This window comes from Scylla paramamosain, chromosome 9, assembly GCF_035594125.1.
Source record: "Scylla paramamosain isolate STU-SP2022 chromosome 9, ASM3559412v1, whole genome shotgun sequence".
NCBI lineage: Eukaryota > Metazoa > Arthropoda > Malacostraca > Decapoda > Portunidae > Scylla > Scylla paramamosain.
Genome location: NC_087159.1, coordinates 450,343 through 475,000, shown reverse-complemented (window position 1 = coordinate 475,000; position 24,658 = coordinate 450,343). Strand labels below are relative to the sequence as shown.

General features: G+C 37.8%; 3 protein-coding genes and 1 long non-coding RNA gene across 16 annotated transcripts in view; 2 read left to right on the top strand and 2 right to left on the bottom strand.

The window, feature by feature from the left end:
- Window positions 1-3,315, top strand: part of LOC135103338 (triosephosphate isomerase-like) — a 6,458-nt gene extending 3,143 nt beyond the window's left edge. Inside the window, exons 2-5 of one of the 2 annotated variants that reach the window (XM_064009380.1) lie at window positions 1,339-1,463; window positions 1,791-1,882; window positions 2,237-2,398; window positions 2,799-3,315. In XM_064009380.1, the coding sequence (XP_063865450.1) occupies window positions 1,349-1,463; window positions 1,791-1,882; window positions 2,237-2,398; window positions 2,799-3,236 (807 nt within the window). In that variant the 5' untranslated portion in view covers window positions 1,339-1,348 and the 3' untranslated portion in view covers window positions 3,237-3,315. Of the gene's footprint in view, window positions 1-1,302; window positions 1,464-1,790; window positions 1,883-2,236; window positions 2,399-2,798 lie in introns of both variants that reach the window. The other variant, XM_064009379.1, reaches the window with a different exon arrangement.
- The window catches only part of LOC135103339 (uncharacterized), a 7,009-nt gene extending 2,433 nt beyond the window's left edge, over window positions 1-4,576 (bottom strand). The window contains exon 1 of the long non-coding RNA XR_010270005.1: window positions 4,239-4,576. This is a non-coding gene — a long non-coding RNA (uncharacterized LOC135103339). The remainder of the gene's footprint in view (window positions 1-4,238) is intronic.
- A 423-nt stretch (window positions 4,577-4,999) lies between these two features.
- On the top strand, window positions 5,000-20,223 carry LOC135103337 (uncharacterized). Of its 12 annotated transcripts, none has more exons than XM_064009366.1 (12): window positions 5,074-5,108; window positions 5,613-5,715; window positions 7,285-7,442; window positions 7,622-7,811; window positions 8,891-9,052; window positions 9,318-9,429; window positions 9,591-9,665; window positions 12,667-12,808; window positions 12,948-13,145; window positions 14,263-14,415; window positions 14,747-14,821; window positions 14,970-17,497. In XM_064009366.1, the coding sequence occupies exons 3-12, from the start codon at window positions 7,296-7,298 to the stop codon at window positions 15,240-15,242; spliced, it is 1,527 nt and encodes a 508-aa protein (XP_063865436.1). In that variant the 5' UTR covers window positions 5,074-5,108; window positions 5,613-5,715; window positions 7,285-7,295; the 3' UTR covers window positions 15,243-17,497. The 12 variants fall into 12 exon arrangements, with proteins under 12 accessions (XP_063865439.1, XP_063865446.1, XP_063865438.1 ...); XM_064009367.1 differs by lacking the exon at window positions 5,074-5,108 and adding an exon at window positions 5,174-5,192; XM_064009369.1 differs by lacking the exon at window positions 5,613-5,715 and having other exon boundaries at window positions 5,000-5,108.
- On the bottom strand, window positions 16,919-24,312 carry LOC135103336 (splicing factor 3A subunit 1-like). The gene is made up of 5 exons (XM_064009365.1): window positions 24,125-24,312; window positions 23,100-23,267; window positions 21,918-22,099; window positions 20,994-21,221; window positions 16,919-20,220 (listed from the first exon to the last, which is right to left on the bottom strand). Exons 1-5 carry the CDS (start codon window positions 24,201-24,203, stop codon window positions 18,469-18,471), a joined length of 2,409 nt encoding a protein of 802 aa, XP_063865435.1. The 5' UTR covers window positions 24,204-24,312; the 3' UTR covers window positions 16,919-18,468.
- Between the last annotated feature and the right edge of the window lie 346 nt (window positions 24,313-24,658).

Below are 24,658 nucleotides of genomic sequence, written 5' to 3'. Positions count from 1 at the left end.
TCTCTCTCTCTCTCTCTCTCTCTCTCTCTCTCTCTCTCTCTCTCTCTCTCTCTCTCTCTCTCTCTCTCTCTCTCTCTCTCTCTCTCTCTCTCTCTCTATATATATATATATATATATATATATATATATATATATAACCTAAATTTTGCTGTATTTGGAAAGTGGCAGTTTTGCATAATATTTGGAATAATTACATATGTACGATAATTTTGCCAGAAGTACAATAATTTCAACCTGTGTAGTACGATAATATGGCCAAAACAATCTGGCAACGCTGCTGACGACTACGAGACTATGGGACAGGGACTCGGGTAGCGGACGGACTGGTCGCAGACAAGAACGAGACCTTTTCTTCACCCATATGGTGAGACTTGTCTCGTAAGGAAAGCAATACATCTGGCACTTTCAGGTTTTTATTTTGTTATTCAAATTTATATAAGAAATTTTGCATTACCTGATATTGATAACATTAATTTTCACTCAAATTATTGTATATTTCATAAAAAAAATATCGTACGAATTCCCAAATTATCATATTATCGTATGAGTCCCATTGTACATCGTTCACGGGCAAAAATTATTGTATTTGTACAAATAGCTATCGTACGTCTGGCAACGCTGCAGACAACCAGCTGATGTTATGCTTCCATTATTCCCATAGGTTCTTGATTATTACGGGTCGCGAATACTACTACAAAATAAATAAATAGATAAATAATAATAATAATGATAATAATAATAACAATAATGATAGTAGCAGTAGTAGTAGTAGTAGTAGTAGTAGTAGTAGTAGTAGTAGTAGTAATACATAAGATCGTAATGGTAACAGTAAAACAATAAAACTAAAAACACCACTTTTACATAATAATAATAATAATAATAATAATAATAATAATAATAATAATAATAATAATAATAATAATACACTTCTAAATGCTTAAGATCGTGGTATTAACAGTAAAGAAATAAAAATAATGATTATAAATAAATAATTTTTTAACACCACTTACGGAAAATGCAATAATTTGAGTGCGTTGACCAGTAAGATGCTTTCCTCCTGCATATGTATTTCCCTGGGACGCCCAGAAGGGATTCTCCCCAGTAGAATTCTCCGGGAACAAAATAACTTTCACTTTCCCCTTATGCGCGCTCACATGGGCGCCTTGATAGCAATACTGACGGGGAACCACGGATGACACACTACATTGTCAATAGAAAGCGCTGATTCTATTTCACCGACCTTGAAGCTGCTGGGTGCATAAATAGGAAGAAGAACAGTATTCCTCTTCACATTTCCCGCAGCCACTGCAAACACAGCATCTCCTGTGTTGCCTACAGTACCCGCGTCATGGTCCCCTCCAGGAGGTTCTTCGTACTTGGAAACTGGAAGATGAATGTTAATGCTTCCCGCATTGAAAGCTTGTCAAGACTTCTCTCGGAGGCCAAGCTTGACCGCAAGACAGGTATATACCGACATAATTATTCAGTGCCTGTAAATACGTGCCCATAAAACTGCCGTAGTCTAGGAAGTGCAAAACCATCTTTATGTTTGTCAGTAGCTTATCTTGCGTATATATTTGAACCGATATTGTGATTTTTTTTCTTCTTTCTGCCTTGTTTACCACTCACATGTTACTAGTCTAGTTTTAATATGATGATTGAATGAGTAATACTCTAATGGTTTCATAAAAAAAAAAAAAAATGTAGCCATAATTCATTGCAATTCATGCTACGCTAGATTTGGTACACCGAAATGGTAGCTATAAATGTGCACATGTTTCTTTCTACAGAGTTTGTGATAGGTTGTCCTTCATGCTACTTGTCACACGCTCGGCAGCTCCTTCCCAGCCACGTGGGTGTGGCTGCACAGAACTGCTACAAGGTAACCGTTTCATTAATTTCTACCCTTGCGCAAACATAGTTATATTACCATTCTATTTATCATCGGTATTTCCTCCATGTGGATCTCTCTCATTCTATATCAATTATAAATTTATCTCATGATATGAATAATGCAACAGCTTTATGCTGTTGCATTATGTTGCAAAACATATTTATATTACCGTTTTATTTATCATCGGTATTTCCTCCATGTGGATATCGCTCATTCTATATCAATTATGAATTTATCTCATGATATGAATAATGCAACAGCTTGATAATTTTCGGTTAACTGTTATGCAGAAAGTATGTAAGCATTTTCTCAAGCATTATGACAATAATGGCATGCGAGCAGGTATCACGAGGAAACTTTAGCGGCGAGGTGTCCCCGGCCATGGTACAAGAGTGTGGTGCTGATTGGATTATCCTGGGTCACCCTGAGCGACGCACCATCTTTGGAGAAACAGATGACCTCATCGCCGAGAAAATCACTCACGCGCTTTCCGCCAGTGCAAAGGTAATTGTTTACGTGCAAAAATTATTTTTGTTAACTATAGTGAACTTCACTTAAAAAGGTAGTAGTAGTAGTAGTAGTAGTAGTAGTAGTAGTAGTAGTAGTAATAGAAAGTAGTAGTAGTAGTAGTAGTAGTAGTAGTAGTAGTAGTAGTAGTAGTAATAGAAGTAGCAGCAGCAAAATTGTAATCAAGAACACCACACGATTAAAGTAATTTCTGTTGATTTCATGCATACTGATAAACATTAATGTTTCATCCTATTATAACGATGCTTAAATGCAGACTAAAACATAATCCCGCAAACAGCTTTGTTGAGAATCCCTCACACACGTATGAATATGCTGTTCGCTTACTTTTACGACGTTTATTAATGAGTATGACGGACGTGCGCTGTTCATACAGGTGGTGGCGTGCGTCGTTGAGGGCAAGGAGGATCGGAATAGTAACCTGACAGAGGAGGCACTTGCTGCTCAAATGCGAGCACTTGCCCCAGCCGTGACGGACTGGTCCCGTGTAGTGTTGGCTTTCGAGGCTCTCTGGGCCAGCGGCACCGGTGTGCTGGCCACCCCGAGTCAGGTGCAGGAGGTGCTCGCCATGCTACGAAGGTGGCTGCGTCTCAACGTGGGAAATCATGTGGCAGAAAACACGCGCATCATCTACGCTGGTTCAGTGTCGGCTGCGACCTGTCAAGAACTGGCTCGCCTGCCTGACCTCGATGGATTTCTCGTGGGTAGCGCGGCACTCAAGCCAGATCTAATTCATATTGTCAATGCTCGCCACCGTCGTCCTGGCAAGCTACCCCTCATCTTATCGCACCGGCCTGACCAACGTTGGGCATAACTTCCCTCCTCCCCCCTTTCCGCCTCCTTGCTCTATCTAGTTTGTAGTTTATATGGAAATAAATAAATGAATAAATAAATAAGTTTATTATATATATATATATATATATATATATATATATATATATATATATATATATATATATATATATATATATATATATATATATATATATATATATATATATATATATATATATACACATACACACAGGTATAAAGTAAAACAATTATATGAGTCTAGCTACTGCTGTCCACTACGGGACCGGCACCAGATTTGCCAGGGTGCATACAGTTACCCACATTATCCCTACTACATTACTATAACGAGGAGGCAGACGCTCTGGCCAGGCAGGTTGGCCAGAGTGCAGCAGTGACCCTCACCATCCCCACCAAGGCTGGCTCCCATCCTTGATCCCCACTCCATTACTACAACTGCCAGGCAAAGTAAAAATACAGAGGCGAATGTAGCAGGAATCACAGACTGGCCCCGGCAGCGCGAGCATCCAGTGGGCTTACACAGTGGCGACGGACAACCTCGCCCCGCCCCGCCACCCTAGCCGACGGTGTGAGGTGGTGAAGTCCGCCCCTTCACACAGGCGATTTAGTCGCACGACTTGATAGAGCGACTATAACGCTGATGTACGCGGTCAAAATGCGCGAGCGGATCTTGTCAGCCCATGTGGAAAGGCTCGCCATTATCCGCCAGACGTGCCGCTGAAGGTACTCAGGGCCAAAGAGGTTTACATTACGATGCAGGAAAACTAAAGACAACATGGCCAGGCGTTTGTGGGTCTTCCGTCAAGACTTTCAGTTATCAAGCAGTAACTTGCCACTGAAGCTTTTAATGAAGAGGTAGTAAGAAGTGCTTCCATTTACGTTTTTTTTTTTTTTTTTTTTTATGTAGGAAGGACACTGGCCAAGGGCAACAAAAATTTAATAAAAAAAAAAAAAAAAAATGCCCACTGAAATGCCAGTCCCATAAAAGGGTCAAGATACTTACGGTCGTCGACAGAAAGGCAGTCCGACCTGGGGACATTTATGGTCCCCTCCCCAGATGGGGACTCCGAGGCTGGTGTAGGAATCGCCATGATGATTTGAAAATTTTTGAGTGAAGGGTGTGTGTGTTATTAGGTGCTTGTAGTTTTGTGTGGAGGAAGAGAGTTGTCTTTAGAGGCCAGGCTGTGACTGCCCCCTTGTGTTGTGAGACACAAAGGGAAACGTTCAGTGAGGTCACAGCTGGGTTTAATGATAAGTTCACAGCACCCCCTGAACAGTGCTTTATTAGACCTCACTGGGAGTAATTATCGTTTCGGCAGGTGTCTACTGCCTCCTCTTACAGAAGGTTAGTTTTCATGATAAACACACGTGCATACCCCTTTCTTATTTCTCTTCTGTTTTGATCGGCACTGGCCAACTATACCGAATCCTACATAAAAGATCACTGCAACTGACCCTCGAGTGTACTCGTAAAAACTGATTCAGCCGCACTCAGAGTGGGCTTAAAATCTCGGATCCAGCATGAGTTCGGATCGTGTTCGACACCGGACCGTTAGTAGTTCACCCACTCTTTGCGGTGGGTTTTTACATTTATATTGATAGTAATGTCCAACACCTATCATTGTTCTGTCGGAAATTAATATACAACCGACAAGAAGATAAAAATAAAAAGGTGAGCGGGATCAAACAGTACAAGTGATACATTCAAGGAGCCTTTAAAGGATTTAGAATAACTAGGTTGTTTGAGTCAACTACGCCTTATAAAATGGTTGAGAGAGAGAGAGAGAGAGAGAGAGAGAGAGAGAATATCTATTATTTGTCCTTGTGTTGGACGAAGGAGCTGGAGAGTGTTGCTTGTTGGTGTTTGCAGTTGGTACGTTGGTCACGAGCTTGATCTCGTATGTATACTGTATACACATTTGTGCTTAGCTAAGTTGTAGGTTCGCCTCACAACAAGGTAAATTCCATATTATAACCTGGCCATGGCTTGTATATGCCAAATCACCACATTCTCTGTCATTTACTTTATAGCAGGCACCACAGATGATATATAATAAGTTCTTTCTTAGCTCATTATTGACTGTAGTCGCTAATCACATGTATCACGGTTTCTTTTATATCGTTAGTGATCGCCCCACCCACCTTCCTCTCTTAATCTTATCTATAATTAATTTCACTGTATGCCGGTTATCACAGGTTATAGGAAGTTCTTCCTCTTCTACTCACATTTATTGTAGTCGCTAATCAAATGTTTAAAAAATTTTTTCATCCCTACCACTTGCTAAATGTATTACCCCCCTCCCCCATCCCAAATAAGAAGGCGAATGAGGTAAGGTTTGCTTCTGCGCGGGTAAAGACAGCTGATTCCTCATTCCAGGCACGACTGATAGGCCCATTGTTATTCCCAGTCTACTTGTAGGACGTAAGCAATACGACTCAAAGGTGGACCAGTGCCCACTTTGTCTGATTCGTTATCGTAGGTGAGTTAAGCAAAATTAATATGTTTGCTTATCTTGGATAAGTTAAACCAGACAGGTGAGAATACCAAGGTGAGAACAAGTAACTCTTTATGTAACAAACCTTATTGACCCGTAAAGTAGATTGTGCCTAGATATTTTTCCAGCTTCCTGTCATTCGTATTTCAGGTGTATTATTGTGTATTCAAGTTATATCTCCAACGGTAAACCTTAACAGCAAATTTTATGCACATCTTCATTTCCATTAGCCTCTACAGTCTTACACTATCCTAACAGTTAAAACGGGAGTTTAACACAACACATGCTATTTTCTCTTTCTTTTTTTATTCCCAACAAATATGGGTATCTGGTGGGAAAACAGGGTTTTAGGGTGGGAGAAGTCAAATTATGCCAGATTTTGACATTGAAAAAGTCTAAGGATGAGACGCCATATTTTGAAAACTGAGGAACTTTCTAGCCTAACCTAACTTTACCTAACTTAACCTTAAAGGGGAAGGAGAGGGGCTTTGCCCCACTGGAAACTAACCTAATCTAATCGTGGGTGCTTCGCCTCCCCCAGACACCCCCACTAAAAATGAACACTGACCTAACCTAATCCTCTGGATCCCACTTAAGGACACTAATTTAATCTAACATCCCTTTGAAATCCTATCCATCTCTTTTTTATCCCTATACTAATCCTCTGTCACATTTTAAGATGGACAGGGTCTGTGCATGGCATATCTTCAGAGATTTGTGCAAAGTGAAGGTAGACATTTTCTGCTTACTTGTCAAATCCTCAATCATTTTAATAACTGTGATGCACAATATTGGAATTACTATATCAGTCAACAGGTAGCTTATGAACAAAACTTGATTAATAAGCTGCACACTTCTAAATGTTTCCACTATTACATCTGAGATAAGAAAAAGGGAACTCCTGCTATTGGCTCTTTATGACTCCATGATTATTCTTTGTGTACCTCTTCAACAATGGCTCAAGTGTTTGCTAATGAATTCAGCTTCATCTGTCAATGACAATCCTGCCAATCCTGTAACTTACCAACTTTTTAATGGAAATTTTGATAATATTCACTAAATGCTTACTGATGTGACTAAATTCATGCATCCATCCATAATTGTTGAATAGTCTGGTCTGGGGCCATTTATGGCCCAAGGCTGACTTAAAGGCTGTATTGTTTTCTTGCCATGAATATAATTTTGATAAGATATGAGTATCTAAATGTTTGTAGTGAGCATGTAGTGTAAATAATTAGAGAGGATGTCTTTGGAGTATAGGGTGAAACCTTAATCCATGTTATTGAGAAGTGAAAGAAAACAAGCAGAGTAGACATGGGGATGGTTAGCTTCAGGACTGCAGGACTTCCTCATACCCTTGTATGCACCTCCTTGGGAGTGACTTCTAGCAGTAGCAATGGGTGTCCACTGCCTCATTCTTTTAATAGTTTACAAAAGATTTCCATCATTGGGCAGAGGGTATATTTTTCTTAAAATCAGCTAAATTTTATGAATGCCTTTATTGGTAGTAAAAGAGAGTAACTATACACTACATGCAATATATATTATTTTCAGGTGTGTGAAGAATGTTGGAGATAGTAGGACAAGTTGTGGTGTACAGCATTGCAGGGTGCCCTCATTGTTTGGCAGCCAAGAACACTTTGAGGGAGTCTGGTGTGCCCTACACTGACATTCCTGTGGACCGTTTTCCTTCTGTGCAAAGCTGGCTACAGGTATGTATTTTATCTGTGAATTGACAAATGAATGGGTAAATTGATTAATTTCTCTCTCTCTCTCTCTCTCTCTCTCTCTCTCTCTCTCTCTCTCTCTCTCTCTCTCTCTCTCTCTCTCTCTCTCTCTCTCTCTCTCTCTCTCTCTCTCTCCTAATCTGATGTTTATATTTATTTGACAGGAGAAAACAGGACAGACATCAGTGCCTCAAATATTCTTCAATGAAACTTTTGTTGGTGGTAATGACAGTCTACAAAAAGTGATAAAAGATGAAGAGGAGTGGAATAAGTTGCTATCAGACATTCAGACCAATAAACTAAAGGAGGGTGCTCTCAACATCCCACATCCTTCAGAGGCAACTGATGTAGCAGGTTAGTACCACACTAAGTTTCAATATTAACTAATATGAGTTATTAATGTGATGTCTATATCATTGTGCAAGTTGAAATTATGCATTCTTTTCCTTAAAATATGTAAGAGGATTATGAAGTGGGTATATTTCTTGAGCCACTGAATATTATGTCATGTTCATGGTGCTGCTGCACATCAACTCAGTGCACCAATAATGGCTTGAAATATGGGCATGAAAGGTGCAAAGTAGCCCAAGTAAATGAGGGAGTAAGTTAATGGTTAATGTTAGAATAGTAATTACAAAATCTTCATTTAGATGACTATAGTCTTGTAAGACCAATCATTTAATATAATCAGTTTGTAGGTTAATCTTTCATTTAGTGTTGATCCTCAACTTTGATTTTTTTTTTTTTTTTTTATGTAGGAAGGACACTGGCCAAGGGCAACAAAAATCTAATAAAAAAAAATGCCCACTGAAATGCCAGTCCCATAAAAGGGTCAAAGCAGTGGTCAAAAATTGATGAATAAGTGTCTTGAAACCTCCCTCTTGAAGGAATTCAAGTCATAGGAAGGTGGAAACACAGAAGTAGGCAGGGAGTTCCAGAGTTTACCAGAGAAAGGGATGGATGATTGAGAATACTGGTTAACTCTTGCGTTAGAGAGGTGGACAGAAAAGTTCTGTCCACTTGGCCAGTGTCCCTTCTACTTAAAAAAAAAAAAAAATAAATATATATATATATATATATATATATATATATATATATATATATATCTGACATTTTAGTAGAGAATTACCATTTACTTTCAAATATAAGGTATCATCCAAGAAGAATGTGTTGAAATTACAGTGTACAAGTACAGAACACAAGATACCACTGTGATGGAATGTACTGTGTAATGCATATTGAAAAATGTAGGGTATTTGGAGAAAAGTTTCTAAAGATTTTATCGACCTACCTTGAACCTGAATCATTATGTGATACTTTGTAGAAGTAGTCACATTTTAGGAATGCACAATTAGATATGGTGAGAATGTGTATTTGTTCTGCAGTTATTTGTGCAAGTGTTATATTTTCAAATTCAAGTGAGTGAAAATCAGTTTCAGAGTTTGTGTGCGAGAATGACCCTTCAGCCCCCATTGTGGAAGAGTTGCAGGAGTCGGGTATCCTGCATGATCACAGGACTTCTCTGTTTTCAAGCACAAAGAATGTTTTTTCAGGTCAACATTTTGTCAATTGGATCATGAGAGCAAAGGAAGTTGGTAAGACGTTGTATGTAATATTTGATTTGAATCAGTTCTGTATCAGTTTGTTATGATCAGTTTCAAATTATAAGAAAATTATTTCTGGATTGAAATAATTGACTTTGGTAGCATTAATTTTATTTAAAGTACACACAGCTTTGTTTTGTTAAGTATTAATACAAATAAGAATATTATAGCATCTCGTCCTAATAGGGACAAGAGGAAATACTTAATAGTTGATATATATTAATAAATATTTTGATTACTAAGTGACAATTTTCAGATGAAAAAGAAGCCCATAGTATTGGGCAAGATCTCCTGAGCAAGAAGTATATTCTACCTCTACAAAATGATGCTGAGACAACCTTAGTGAATGACCCCAAGGTGTACTACAGGTAGGATATACAAATTATTGTTATATTTAGAATGTGTCACCAAAAGCTTAAGCACATTCTTATTCTGGCTACCTGTGCTCTTGCATATAAATACAGATGTGGTCATGGATGAATCAGCATTGCATATATTTCACAAAAGTAAGATTTTATGATGTAATCAGGTATGGAGGAAGCCTTGACCAAGGATGGCTTTCACTTGGTGACCAAGGATGGCTTTCACTTGGTGGCTTGCTTGTGTGAGTATTAAAAAGGTTAAGGGATAACTGGTGACAGTGATTAGAGGATGATATAGTTGGGTGCCAGTTATTTAGGGCACAGGACAGCTGGGTGACAGTGATTAGAGGATGGGACAGCTGGGTGATAGTAATTAGAGGAAGGAACAGCTGGGTGACAGTCATATGTGGAACAGGACAGCTGGGATATAGCCATATAGAGGCTATGAACACTTCTTTATTCACATTATTAGAAGCCTTAAGCATTTGGAGGAAGCAGTAGACACATGCCAAAACAATAACTTCTCCCAGTGAGGTCACTAACACTGGATCAGGAAGTGCTGTGAACTCACCTATAACCCAGCTGTGACCTCACCCTTTGTTTCTCAGCACAAGGGGACAGTCACAGCCTGCCCTCTAAAAAACAACTCTCTTCCTTCACACAAAACTTCATGTACCCAGTTACACACACACCCTTCACTCAAAATTCTAAACCACTTTTGACTATGTTTGGGGGCCGGCACCTCATCGGCAAAGAGACTCATATAACTGTTAATTCCTTCACCTATGTCATTAATATATATTGCAAAAATACTTGGGGCTAATACATATTCCTATGGGACCCCAGTGATAACTTCCAGAACACTTGTCTTTAATCATCACTCATTTCCCTGTCTTTCGGAAAGTCACTCATCCAATCCAGCACCTTTTCTTGAATTCTTCCTATGATCTCTAGTTTCCTTAGCAGTCTTTTGTGTGGCACCCTATCAAATGCCTTCTTTAAATCGAGAAATACATAGTCCACCCATTTGTCTCTTTCTTGAATTATATCTATTATTCTAGAGTAGAAACATATCAGATTGGTGGTACATGATTTATCTTTTCTAGATCCAAATCGTCTTGTGGTCATTGTGCTGTTCACTTCCAGGTGTTCAGTCCATCTGACCTTAATAATTTTTCATACATTTTGGCTACCACACTTGTTAGGGATATTGGTTTGTAATTACTCAGGTCTTCTTTGTCACCTCCTTTATATATTGGCACAATATTTACTTTTTTCCAGTCTTGTGGAACTTTTCCTTTCTTTTATGAACTCTTTATAATGCTATGTATTTTATCTGACAGCTCCTCATTACATTCTTTAAATATCCAGTTTGCAGTTCCATCTGGTCCATGTGACTTCCTCATGTTCAGCTCTCTCTTTAACGTTTTTATTTCATAGATTGTGACCTCTATATCTCCCCATCTTTCTTGCTCCTATCTGTCCCTATCCCAGTCACTCTCCCTCATAAAGACTGCTTGGAAGTGCTCATTTATAATCTCAGCCATATCTAAATTGCCATCTTACTCCAGTCCATCTCTGCATAATTTCCTTATTTCTTGTTTATTCTTCAATTTGCCATTCACATATCTATAGAAGCGTTTTGGTTGATTTTTACATTTGTTAATTATAATCTCAGAATTCTTCTCCTCTTTCCTATGTATTTCCACATTTAGTTCTTGCACTTGTGCATTCCAGCCACCTCTCTGGATGTCTCCTCTTCCATGTCTTCCATGCCCTGTCATTGTGAGTGTGTGTGTGTGTGTAACTCTACACATTCTGTATACATATTAGCCTGTGTTTTTTATCATAAAGTTAGACATGTCAGTTATCACTGTATTGATAAAACAGAAGTGTACCTAAAACTTGGTACAACTCTTGATGGTTTAGTCTGTCATGTGACCTTTACTGATTTTTCTTGTTACTTTCAGAGCATTATGATCGAAAGTTTTAATTCTATGTAATCATTCAAGTGTTTATATGAATTAGATATGCATTCAAGCTGGAGGAAGCTTTAGGAGGTAAGTTATCTATTGAAGATTGACATTGCAGTTGTAAGGATAAAAAATATTGGTGTTTAGTATTTTAAACATTGCTTGAACTTGTAGTGCATTCATAATGAGCATGCTCCTCTTGAAAAATCTTGCAGTACTGCATGGAACAGTGATTCCACTGAAGATGATGTGAAAGGAAATGTTAAAAGATGTATCCCTCCTTTCCACTAATTACTTTATTAGGTACTGATTGGCAGTCTATGGAATGCATCTTTATGTATTGACAGTGCATAACAAAACTTCCATAACTAAAAATAATAGAGGTGTAGCAGTCTTGCAAGAATTTATTAGCTATAAACCACTCACTCCCCAGTTTTCAATGAGCAATATTTTGATGTTAATTCATAAAGTGCTTCCATTTATTCATACATGATGGGTCCTACATGTGCATGATAGAAGAAGTACATTTATTTTCAAGTATGGATGAGAGCAGATTAAGGAAGAATTAAGTATTTTTATATTCAGAAATATTAATCTGTGTAACAGACCCTCTACATATATAAAATTATTGTCCTTTTTGTAATGAGCAAATGTTGATTGATCAACCTCTTGTACAACAATTGTATCCTATACACGTAATAACAGAATGGTGATGGATTGTTAGAATAATAAATACAAGCTTCACACTGTGAAAGTACAGTACAGTATATATATATATATATATATATATATATATATATATATATATATATATATATATATATATATATATATATATATATATATATATATATATATATTGCATATGTAAATTGAGGACTGTAAGGACTGTACAAAGAACAATAAGCATTTGCTTTATTAGGGGATATTGCCTATGAGCAGCTTAGTTTTTGTTATTACTCAAGTTGTCCAGCTTGTGCATTCTGACAGATATTTTATTGCTTGCTGAAAGTTCACCTGACACCTTTTACAACTGATATGTGCTCATATGTATGTAGACATTTATACAACTTAAGCCTATTATTTAATGAATTTGGATGTTGAAGTGCTGTGATTACTGTATGTCTTTGTGATAAATAGTAATATAATTCTGTTGTACATTTATTGAAAAGTTTCAGTCCTGTTAGATAAATAACTGGAACTTGTGTGCAAAATTTGTTAGTATATATTCAAATATTTCTTCTTTACTTTTAATGTTTTTTCTTTACAGACTGAACGACACAAGTAATTCATCGGCCTTGAATGCTGGACCAACCCAGAAGTGCAAGTTGGGTGATGCTGGGGAGTTGTCGGAGGCACTTCGCAAGACCATGTTGAAACTCACCACTGATCACATCTCGGCTGATGGCAAAGTATTTTTGTATATGTAGTAGTCAGAGTCTGTTTATTGGTAAGGTGATATTTTTGAAAGTTTTTAAGCATTTCAAGAAGCAAGTAAAGGGGGAATTCATATTTGTTCTTTATGGATAAACTGTAATGTTATTGTTTTAGGTTGTCAACTACCTGGAAATGAGGAATTCTGAAGAATTTGACAACTATGTCAAAATGTCAAAGGAATTGCAGCATGTTGCTGTTGAGAAGTTGAGCCAAGATGAAACTAAAGCATTCTTCATCAATATCTACAATGCACTCGTCATTCATGCCACTGCAGTGAATGGCCCTCCTTCCAACTGGTTCTCCAGACTGAGGGTAAACTTGCATGCTTCTCTGTTCTTGTGCTGGACTTTTCTGTTTTTCATTTACATTTCCATCATTTAAAAATCATATGAATTTATCTCCTTAATTTTTTTCTTATTTAAAAGGAGATTTATGTTGACATATACATTATGAAATAAAAAAAAAAGCTACATATATCTAAAAAAATAAATAAATAAAAATAGTTCATACACTGAATTCATGTTCTGTCGTGTAAAATTTTTATAAATGCAAGGAACCTAGTTCAGTCAGGACTGTGATTTTGTGACCTAATTTGCTGCCATTCTCATACCTATGAATTTCCTCTTTCATGATGAGGTGCTCCTGTTCACTGAAATTCAGCCATTGGGTCTGTTGTCTTAAACTACTGGTTTAGATGGTAGCAGCACTGGAAATAGTGTGTGTAAATACATGATGACACAGCTGCCTGTGACTGACTGATGTACTTTTAGATTAATATTACACATGATTTGAAAAGTCTTTCAGCCTTGAACTGCAATGTTAAATCTATAAAAGTGCAAGGTTTGTTATAATGGTGGATGTGTATGCTCTTTGTTTTTGGAGATTGAATATACTTCCTTCACACAAAACCACATACACCTAATTACACACAAACACACACACACACACACACTCTTCACTTAAAATTCTAATTAATTATGGTGAAACCTACACCACCCTCAGAGTCCCCATCTGGGGAGGGGACCACAAATGTCCCCAGGTTGGACTGCTCTTCTGGTATCGACCCTAAATGTCATGACAACTCACTCAATTTTTTCTTCATTAACTTCTGCAACATTCACGACTTTAGATCTAATTTTCAATCTTTAGAACATCACCTCTCTTCTTCTAAACCTCATGTTCTTTTCCTCACCAAAACACAGGTGTCTTTCAAGAGGGAGGTTTCAAGACACTTTTCCTTTAATTTTTGATGATCACTTTTGATTACTTGGGAACTGGCACTTCAAGGTGCCTTTTTTTTTATTTCTTTTATTATTATAACTATTTTGTTGCCCTTGGCTGGTGCCTGTCCTACATAAAAAAGAAAAAAAGAAAAAAAAAAAGAAACCAGTTACTGTCTTTATATTATCATAGAAGTCTTTATTTTCAGTTCTTTGACAAAACCTCATACATTATTGGAGGTTACACGTACAGCCTAAACGACATAGAGAATGGAGTGCTAAGAGCCAACAAGCGAGGTGCACTTCAGTTCTTTGCTCCATTTGGAAAGTCAGACCCTCGACTAAAGACGAGTCAGATGCAGGTAGTAATTATATCCTATTGTTATTCAATTATTATAAATAACACAATTCATCCCAGCCTCCCTTACTCATACACCACTGTCTGTTTTTCATTCTGTGCCAAACTTTTCATTTGGTGATATGATTGCATTAGACACAGGCTGATTTTAGCATTCCTTTTTTACTTCTGCAGAGATACTGCATTTATAGGAGGTCTTAAAAGTAAATGTCATTGTCAAAACTGTCTTGATTTGAGTGGAGAGGAAGTGGAAGGGAAGACCAGCTTACTTTTATGAAGAGTTTGGCAACTTTGGTGTACAAAAATGGATGCTTTTGATATTTCTTCTTTTACAGGTGGATCCTAGGATTCATTTTGCCTTGAACTGTGGGGCAAAAAGCTGTCCCCCCATAAAAACTTTCAGCTCCAAGGTAGGTTAAGTTAATTTTTCAGATAAATTAATTTTCAGTTTGTTTACAGTAACTTCAATAATTTAGATTAGGACTACAAGATATGTTTGATTCATAATAGTTCAATGCCATCATAATAGTTATTTTATCCTAATGTTTTCTCTTGAAGAACATAAATGAAGAGTTGAGGATCGCAACAGAGGCATATTTGGAGTCAGACGAGGCCCTGCAGGTTGATGAAGATCAGAGCATCATTCGTCTATCCTCACTCCTGAAATGGTATTCTTCAGACTTTGGAGAATCCTTGGATGAGGTTTTACAATGGGTCTTGCAGAATGCTGCTCATCCTAAGAAAAAAGTTGCTCTTCAAAGTGTAATAAATGTAAAAAAATACAAGGTAAGATATATCACTTATGATTGGGGAAGCAATAGCCTTGATTGATTACTCTAACCCAATGTATTGAAGTAGCTGTAACCAAATAGTATGAACAGTTGTATTAAAGTAGCTGTAACCAAATACTACAACCAGATTTATATCTATTTAGCCATAATTGAACACTATAATTATATGTTATCTAAAGTAGTCTCCACTGAGTATTATAAATAGATGCACCAGATTTATGAATATGGGTATTAGGTGAATAATTTGATTTTAAATTTAATGATGTATTTTACAGAAATCACAATTTATGAACAAATAGAACCTTTGTAAATTAGATTAATTCCTCCTTAGATGGGTATTTTACAGAAATCACAATTTATGAACAAATAGAACCTTTGTAAATTAGATTAATTCCTCCTTAGATGGGTATTACATTAGGCAAGAAGCACTTAATAGATTAGAGATTAATCATTGCTTGAATGGTAGAAGACATCACAGTAGACTTCAACACATAATACATGAATCAATTGCTGCCTCAGCTGCTGCTGCCACATTTCACAAAGATTGCTAAAGTGAACAGAGGTGTGCACATCTGTCCACATTGTAGTATGTAGGGAGATATATATGATAATGTATATATGTATAATGATGTTACAAAGACTATTTTTCAACTTAAAGGTTTAAGTTGTCATGTGCTAGGCAGATCCATTGATGGTGATTCAGTGTTTTAAATGTGTTGAAACTGAACAGCTTCTTGCCTTAACTCAAATACTTCTGCTCTGAAATAGGTTCATAAGTGAATGGAAAGGATGATGGATTGTAATTTTATTCCAGATATAACATTTATTGTTGCCTTTCATAACAGATACAAACTATGAACCACTGACCTCAGTATACAAGGATTGCCTTTCTGGATAGAAAGCTTGAACCTGTGGCTGCTATCCTGAATATATTTAAGGCCAAGGTATTTTCCTAAAAAATAAAGCATCATGCTGTGAGCCAGTAGGACATCATAAAATGCTTCAGTATGGATTTGTAGTATTTTTTAAAAATGCCAAGTATCAAATTTTCATCTATGTTAAAACTGGTTAAGTATTCCCATGTTTGGCACATTTTTAAAATTATTGCCTGTAACATGCTTTAAATATCTTGTATAATATTTATTTTACTCTAAGAAATTGATTAGATTGCAAAAAAAAAAAAAATTAATTAATTAATTAAAAAATTGCCAGTTTTTTGAGAAAAAAAAAAAAAGTTATGGTATAAACTGACAGATTTCCTGTTTTATTACTGTTCTAAACATGTTGCATACCAGTGAAATGTGATGCTTTTATTCTTTAGAATCTTGTAAAATCTATATATATGCAACCCAACACCACACATCACCATTGTGACAGTAGTAGTTGGCTTAGTTCACTGAAGCAAATGCCAGTGTCAGCCATTGAAAGATTAGGTTCACGTACAATTTCTCATAATGGCGATGTGTGGTGTTTGGCTGCTAAGATAAATTTGACAAGCTAGCAAATAATTGTGTTTCACATTTCTAATGGTTACAGTGGATAACTAAAAGAAAACTATGTCATGATATTTTGTATAAATTATGGTAAATCTTTTCAACCCAATCAAGTTTTTAAAACAGAAGTGATTAACAGGTTTGTTAAGTAAGAAGAAAAGTTTTGTCAAACATGGGGAACACTTAAACAGTGTGTTTAATAAAGGATGAATAATAATTTGAGTTATAGAAAATTCTGTGAATTATTTTCAACTGTTTTACAATGTCTTACTGGCCTCAGAGCATGTGTATTCCTGACTTTCATGAAAATATTTGGCCTGGAATATGTTATATAGAGATTGTGGCAGCAGGATGCAAGACTTGTGTTGAGTTAGCCAATCCATGTATTCCTGATATTAAAAAGTTATGAATAAAGGCCAAACCCTCAAAGAATACTTCATTCCTATTTAACAGTTCACATATAATGCTGCATGTTTATTTCCAGTCTAGCTCTACTCTTATTTAGACCAGGAGCTAGGCAAGACACATTTCTGCAACAATGAAGTCCATTCTTAGGTTCTGCACCTTGAGCCTAAATTTGATAGTGATAATTTATCTGCCCCAATTACCAATGTGTATCAGCATGGTGCAAAAATTGCCAATAAGTATTGAAACATAGGTTAAATGCAAATTTAGCCTTTCAAGTTTTTGTAACTACACAGATTAGCCATTCTTAAGTCAGTGATCCTGAATCTGGTATTCCTATCAGGTTAACTGGATACCACACAGGATATTTATTTATATTTATAAAGTTATCTTGCAATGAGGTTGTTTCATTATTCAATGACAATTTCTGTAAGCAACATGATTAAAACCAATAATTAGGGCTTCTAAAATCTTGGCATCAAAGTTAAGCAAACGGAGAGAATTAGAGATGGACACAGTTGTCACAGGATGAACTGTTCTATATGTTACCTCATAAATGTTACACTCAGCATGTGGATTGAATCTCACCCAGTTCCTGATCTTATTGGGATTCTTATCCTGTCTCATCTTGGCAGTAGTGCCATTCTCCTGTGCCTAATATAAGTAATATAATATAAGTAATCATATTCGGTATGTAACAGAGCAACAGTAGTCTAGTAATAACATCTGAGTACACAAATAATTTAGAAACTGCACATGAACTAATATTTTACCAGTAAATGAAACCCCTATATATCAGCCATCACTTACTTGGTCAAGGTAAGTGATTTTAAGTTTTCAGAGTGAAAGTATAATAGTGTATAAATTACCCTTGTATAACAATTATTACAAAGCTGATCAAATAAAGAGGATGGCTGATTTTAAATTTCCCATACATGTCATTCACTTCAGTGCTTGACAAAATTTCCCCAAAAATTATGACAAAAAAGTGGCATGAAAAATCTGTGTAGCAGGTTGACAACTCTGTTAAGGAGTTACTTCATGAATGTCAATGTCTCTTTCTTTCATGCCATATCCTAAATACAGTAAGTCCTTTTTCTTTCATGCCATATCCTAAATACAGTAAGTCCTTATTTTAAAAATATTGCCATTTTTGTTCAGTTATTCACAAATTTAAAGCAATCATCTACCATCATTATGAAGAGCATGAATGGAAGCTTCAGCAGCAAAAGTAAATATATCCAGGATTACAATTTTGTGAAGCAATAAGTATCTTAAAATTCTTACACTGTACTGTGGGAGGACTGATCCATCTTGCATCATTTGAGGACTAGCACTAGGCAAGGACTTGCTGCACTGTATGTAAGCTTATTTTTTACGACCACCACGTTCTTTAAGTTGAAGCTGAATGACAGTGCCATGTCCTACATTATAGTATGCTAGTGATTGGGAATCCTTGAAGAACAGACCATCTCTAGCCAACTTTTGTTTGCCTGGAGGAAGACCAGTCTCATCATGAACTTTGGCCTTAACCACAGACACTGGATCAGTCAGAGGAAGAGTAAGAGTAAGTGTCTGGCCAGAAAGTCGCCACTCTGGTTTGTCTGTCACAACTGGCACTGCCACTTGGAATTTAACAGGACCAGAGAATCTGCGAGTCCATTCTGCTTCGGGCACAAGCGTCTCCTCTGTACGAGCTCGTTTAGCAGCAGGGCCTTCATCTTCATCCTTATCTCCCCCTCCCATGTTTCCCATTCCTCCACCAACTCCTGGCTGCGATCCAGCAGGTGGAGCAGGCTGAGGTTGTGAAGCCATGAAACCCCCCACGGGAGCAGCTGGGGGTCCAGGCATGAATCCTCCAGGTCTGGGGGCCATCATAACAGGTGAGCGGGGCACTACCATCACACCACTTCCTGGAGGAACCATGGGAGCCATTGGAGGAGGAAGTGGAGCACCAATGTTCACTGCCATCATTGACTGAGTAGGATTTACAACTGCAGGCTTTGGGGGAGGTGGAGCTGGTGCTGGCTGTGGGGCAGATTTTGGTGGTGGTGGAGGAGGCTGTGGTTTTGGAGGTGCTGGCTGTGGTTTAGGTGGTGGTGGAGGGGCAGGTCGAGGTACATTAGTGGCTGAGGTGGTAGAAGATGGTAATTTAGGCTGAGGACCAATCTTTTCTTTCTCTTGATCAGGAAGTAGTCCTTTAACCTTGTGAATCTGGTGGATCTGCTCATTGATGGAAATATTGGCCCGAGCAGCTCTTGTGGCAGCCTCCATGGATCCAGTGTGCCCGTCCCATGTCACCTTCTCCTCACGTTTTTCCTCCTCTCCAATCTTCTTACCAATAATTGTTTCCTCGTCTCCGGCACCAAAAATATCAGTACGGCGTTCTGCCAACTGCTTCAGTGAGGAACGGATGGATTCTCCTGTTGCAAATACAGTATCCTGATTGGTCTTCTCAGCCATTTGACGATCTCTGTCTTCAAGCCAGCGAGGATCCAACATGTTAATTCTTAAGTGCTGACCAACCTTGTCAGGTGCAATACGCTCACCAGTAATGGGTGAAACAAGATACTGGTCTGAGGAAGTAGCACCAGCAGATGGGCGAGGCTGTTGCCGAGGATCATAATCTTTGACCACAACTTGACCAGCAACAGGTGGGGCAGGAGCTGGCTGTGGAGGTTCTCTTGGTAAAGGTGGCTGGGGAACCTTGATGTCTGGTTGAGGAGGTGGCATCTGTGGTTGAGGTGGTGTGTCTTCATCTGAGTCTTCCTCTTCACTGCTTTCTTCCTCCATATCTTGCACTTGTGTGTCATCCCGATCACCAGGAGCACCCTGCTCTTCTTCTGGTTCCTCCTCATCATCACTTCCCAACACCATGTCTGTGTCAGGAGTAACACCTTCATCTATGCGCTCCTGGAGGAGGACACGCCGGCCTACCTCAGCTGGAGAAGTTGGTGGTGGGAAAGAACCAACCTCCCAAGGCTGATAATCAATGGTTTCAACCACTGTAAAATCATGCCAGTCAATTGCAGCATATTCCAGCCTTTCCCTTTCAGCATCCTCTTCCTCCCGCTTCCTAACAGCTGCCTGGTGGCGTTCCCATTCCACACGCTGATTAACCTGAAAGACATGTTCTTTATTGCAACATCCTGCATGACTAGCAATTTGAAATTAAAAGTGATGTGAATAGTGCAACATGAGTTTAAATACCCTTAAATACCCTTCTCTTCCTCCTCATCTTGTCCAGCTCTTAGACTACCTCCACTTTAAGGAGGATGTCAGTCTAGCATTCAGACAAAGATAAAAGGTAAAAGTACTTCAAAGAAATAATTAAACATATCCTTTGCAGAGTGAATGTCTTGTCTGACAAAATGTCATGCTTATTATTGCCTTTTAGTTTTGTGAAGTATGATAAATTTTAAATTGGAAAATCAATGCATAACCCCAAAAAAATAACAATAAAGCTGTGTAGTCAACACTGTTACCATTATGAGAAATGTAGTTGAGACAGAATCCTCAGAAACACTAACAGTAAGGTTTGCCAAGACTTAGAGAACAAGGGCATCACATTTCACAGCTTTGCTTTGTTTTTATGGTGGGCTCAGAAACTCCTACTATTTCACTCTGTGTAGGCGGCATAATGGAATGGTGCGATTTTTGGTCCCAATCCATATATAATGAGATCTATAGCAGTCAATTAGCACTTGGCTTAGAAATTCATGTAAACTCTTACACCTTGCTTGGCTGTTTCCAGTGAAAAATCAAATTTATCTATGAATGTCACTGACCTGCCATATTCTTGAATCTTTTCCTAATCTACATGTACTACAGCTCTGCAGCAAAGCTAAGAACTCATCTACCAAGAATGGTCAAAATACAATTTCAGGACTTACCTGTTTCATGACAGCATGGGCACTCTGGGCCTCTTCTTTGAGGCGTTTCATTAAATCTTTGGGTGGAATCAGAACTTTGGTGTACTGCTCCAAGAGGCGTGTGAAATATTGGAACAGTGAGTGCTGGGGCCTCAAGAAGTCAAACTGATTATTCCTTTGTTCTCGATTCATTAGAGTTGTCAAGAACTGCCTGCCATTGCGTGCCACAAACTGTGCTGTCAGCCTGACCTGAGATAAGGGAATATAAAAAACTCGTTACAGAAAAGCTTACTCCAGATCAATATTAATGTGTAGTCACTGATATGTGTGTAGTATGTGGTCACTAACATATAATACAATACAATACAATATATATATATATATATATATATATATATATATATATATATATATATATATATATATATATATATATATATATATATTATATAACTTTGAGAAACCCAATGGTTGTGCTACATACCACTGGAGAGAGAGAGAGAGAGAGAGAGAGAGAGAGAGAGAGAGAGAGAGAGAGAGAGAGAGAGAGAGAGAGAGAGAGGCAATTACAGACAAGCCTCATATTAAAAAAAAATCAATATATATATATATATATATATTTTCACTAGATGATTCTTCTACAATGAAGAAAACAGATAGTCACTTCGATCTCAAGCCGACTTGTTACTATTCTGTAAGTTCTGGTTCAATAGAGGAAAGGTCTTCACATTCTTATAAAAAAAAATTATAATTCTGGCAAAGGGAGAAGGTTAGCTGCTCATTAACTCTTGGAAGCTGAGAATGATGAACAGGAATGAAGATTAGCAGTCAAAAGTTTGTAAATAGATAAAGTTTTATAAAAAGGGAGACAGATGAGACATAGCAGTATGTATCTTTTTTTTGAAAAGCTCTGTATGTGTCAGAAGTTTCTTGAGCAAGTCATACCACATCCAAGTCAAATGCAGATATTGAAGGGGGATCTGCAATGAATTCATAATCTGGTGGAGGTTCCTTCGGGGCAGTTGCTTCCAAGACTGCTGAACGCAGCAATTCCTGTTGTTTGAGTTGCTGGACCTGTGAGACAGTCTGTTGTTGGGGACGTCCTGGGATAGAGGATTCCTTCTCACCTGATGGAAGAAATGTCAAGTCAACAATAGCAACTTACATGGAAACCTGATAAGTGATAAACATGAAAAGCTGCTACTGCCTTCTACTTACTTAACAACTTCAACTCTATATAATAGAGTTGCTGTTTTCAAACGGATAAAGTTTACATGGTGATTTGGCAAAGGGTTTACACTGGATGGCCTTTATGATGCACCACTTTCCATTTATCCAAGCTTGGGACCACTACTGATTTGCACTGGTTTGAACCCTCACTGGCTGGGGAATTAGGAGTGGACAGGTACCCCCAAAAACCCCAACTGCAACCCAGGATTCAAACTTGAGATATCTAGCATTTTAGTCAAACATGGTACCACCAACTTGAAGCATAAGCAGGAATCTGATAAGGACTAATCAATGTTTCATAGATTATACATTTGCAGAGACAAAATAATGAAATCACAGCAAGAAAACACAAATTTCACTTATTGTCATACTCTCCAAACACATATTATGATTATTATTATATTATATTATTATTATATTATATGCATCTGATAAAATTTTTACTGATCAGCTAAATGGTAATCATGTAACTTTTTTAGTAAACCATGTGGAGTCAAAATTACAAGTGTAAACCTTTAAAGGTTAGAAACTTGTAACTTTTTTCCATTTCTTATTCAACTTTTGTGCAACATTTATTATGTATGTCAGGTTCATGAATTTGGAAGTAATTTAATTTTTCATACAATGTCATAATGTAGAAACTAGACATATTCATCAATGGTATGGTGCTACTCTGTTAAGTTTATGACTGGAACTTGTCTACAGCTCCTCTTATGGAACACTTTATATGAAACCAAGATAATGGTAGATCCCATCCATGATTTAGGAAAACCATCAGCAAACCACACCAGATTGCCTACAATTTTGTGACTCTTATAAAAAAAATTTACACAGGATATGTGTGAACCAAGAAAAGATAACGTAAAAAAGCAGCACTGTCAGTACACCTTGACATACCTGTTTTCCCAGTGCGGCAGTCATTGACCTTGTGCTGGTAATAAGCATGGTATGGATCACCAGGATTGAGAAAGTTAAACTTTGGGTTGTTCTGTTCATGCTGCCGGATCCGAGCCTCAAACTCTGGTCCATTTCTTGCAACAAAATTTGCAGTCTTGTCAACAATATCTGAGGGTCAGAAGCTAAGGAAAATAAACTTTAGTTATAAGATTTTACAGAAATTGCCTGTCAAGCTTTTCCTAGTGATAATTCCAGAATTCTGATTTAGTATTGTACCATAATTTTTTTAAACACCTTTTTCATTAGTTACCCTAAAAACTTTCCACTTCCATACCCCTCTATTTAAACTGCATGCAGTTAAGTAGAATAGTGTGTCAGAGACTGTCAGGGTGTGTCAAGGGTTGTCATGGTGTCAGGGGCTGTCAGGACTGTCAGATTGTCAAGTGTAATTCAGGGGTTAGGGTGGTATCCTCGCAGTAACACGTGATAACATTGCAACAGATAAACAACTGAAAACTCATACCGGCAAGCCGCGGGCCCAACCAGCCCGGGACCCCAATACTTCACGAATTCCTTGTCTGGCGAGACTTAGTTGCAACCCAACAGTCTTTTGAAGGGTTCTAGAATAATTAGATCACATTGTTTTTGATTGTGGACTAAATTCACATCCTAAACAAATTTTCCCAACACCGTATTTTCTCAGCATACGGTACAAACTTCTTACTCTGTTGACCTGCTTAGAAGACGGACTGTCTAACTTTCATTAAAGCGAATTTCTTCGTCTTACCGTTTGGAAGGGTAGCCAACCAGATACGGTAAGCAAACTGCAATATCATTTAAATTAATCTAAACCTCAACTAACTTATTCCTCTGATGAAAACTTTTATGTAAATTAAATATTTATTAGCCAAACAGCTAACCAGGTGAGATCAGGGCCCCTCTTCAGCCACAAGCACTACACCCCCAGCAGCAGGGCGCCACGCAGGGTGCCCTGGCCGCCTCACCTCACCAAGACAAAAGGATACTCCTCACTTCAGGAGGCGGATAGATGAAGCCCACCACATTCTTCTTTTCTTCGGCAGGCGGCCCTTCCACAGGCGGCATGGTGACCTGGCAGGATGGAAAGAGGCAGCAAGAGCCTCGTTTCACACAGAATAGAACAAGTCTCCACCAGCTAGAGGCCAAACACAACTTACCACTGATGCCAGATTAAACAAACGCCGGTTTTATTACTTATCGTTGTTTTCCCCTTTCAAAAAGAAGGAATATTTTCATGATTTGAAGTCTTAAATATTAGTTTACAAAATTGTATGTACACCATTATATTAATACATACTTCAAAACATCAGCTATTTAATTTCAATACAAACTCACCCGCTTTAACATTCACCAGTAATATAATCAAAGAGAATCCTTTCTACCAAGAAAATATCCTCCAGTACATATTCAATATTTTCCATATACAATAAGAGATATTACAGTTTATTAATATAGATACAGGATCCCTGAAGAAAAGCCACAGGTCTGGCAACAGTGCGCCAATCGTTTTCCTTAATGAC

What these genes read in the sequence shown, in the direction of transcription:
- LOC135103337 (XM_064009369.1), top strand. Translation starts at nt 7,296, where the DNA reads ATGTTGGAGATAGTAGGACAAGTTGTGGTGTACAGCATTGCAGGGTGC. An exon ending in AGAGGCAACTGATGTAGCAG is followed by an intron (nt 7,812 to 8,890) that starts GTTAGTACCACA and finishes AGTGAAAATCAG; the next exon opens with TTTCAGAGTTTGTGTGCGAG. An exon ending in CATGAGAGCAAAGGAAGTTG is followed by an intron (nt 9,053 to 9,317) that starts GTAAGACGTTGT and finishes GACAATTTTCAG; the next exon opens with ATGAAAAAGAAGCCCATAGT.
- LOC135103336 (XM_064009365.1), bottom strand. Translation starts at nt 24,203, where the DNA reads ATGCCGCCTGTGGAAGGGCCGCCTGCCGAAGAAAAGAAGAATGTGGTG. An exon ending in CTGCCGCACTGGGAAAACAG is followed by an intron (nt 22,100 to 23,099) that starts GTATGTCAAGGT and finishes TTCTTCCATCAG; the next exon opens with GTGAGAAGGAATCCTCTATC. An exon ending in CTGCATTTGACTTGGATGTG is followed by an intron (nt 21,222 to 21,917) that starts GTATGACTTGCT and finishes CCCTTATCTCAG; the next exon opens with GTCAGGCTGACAGCACAGTT.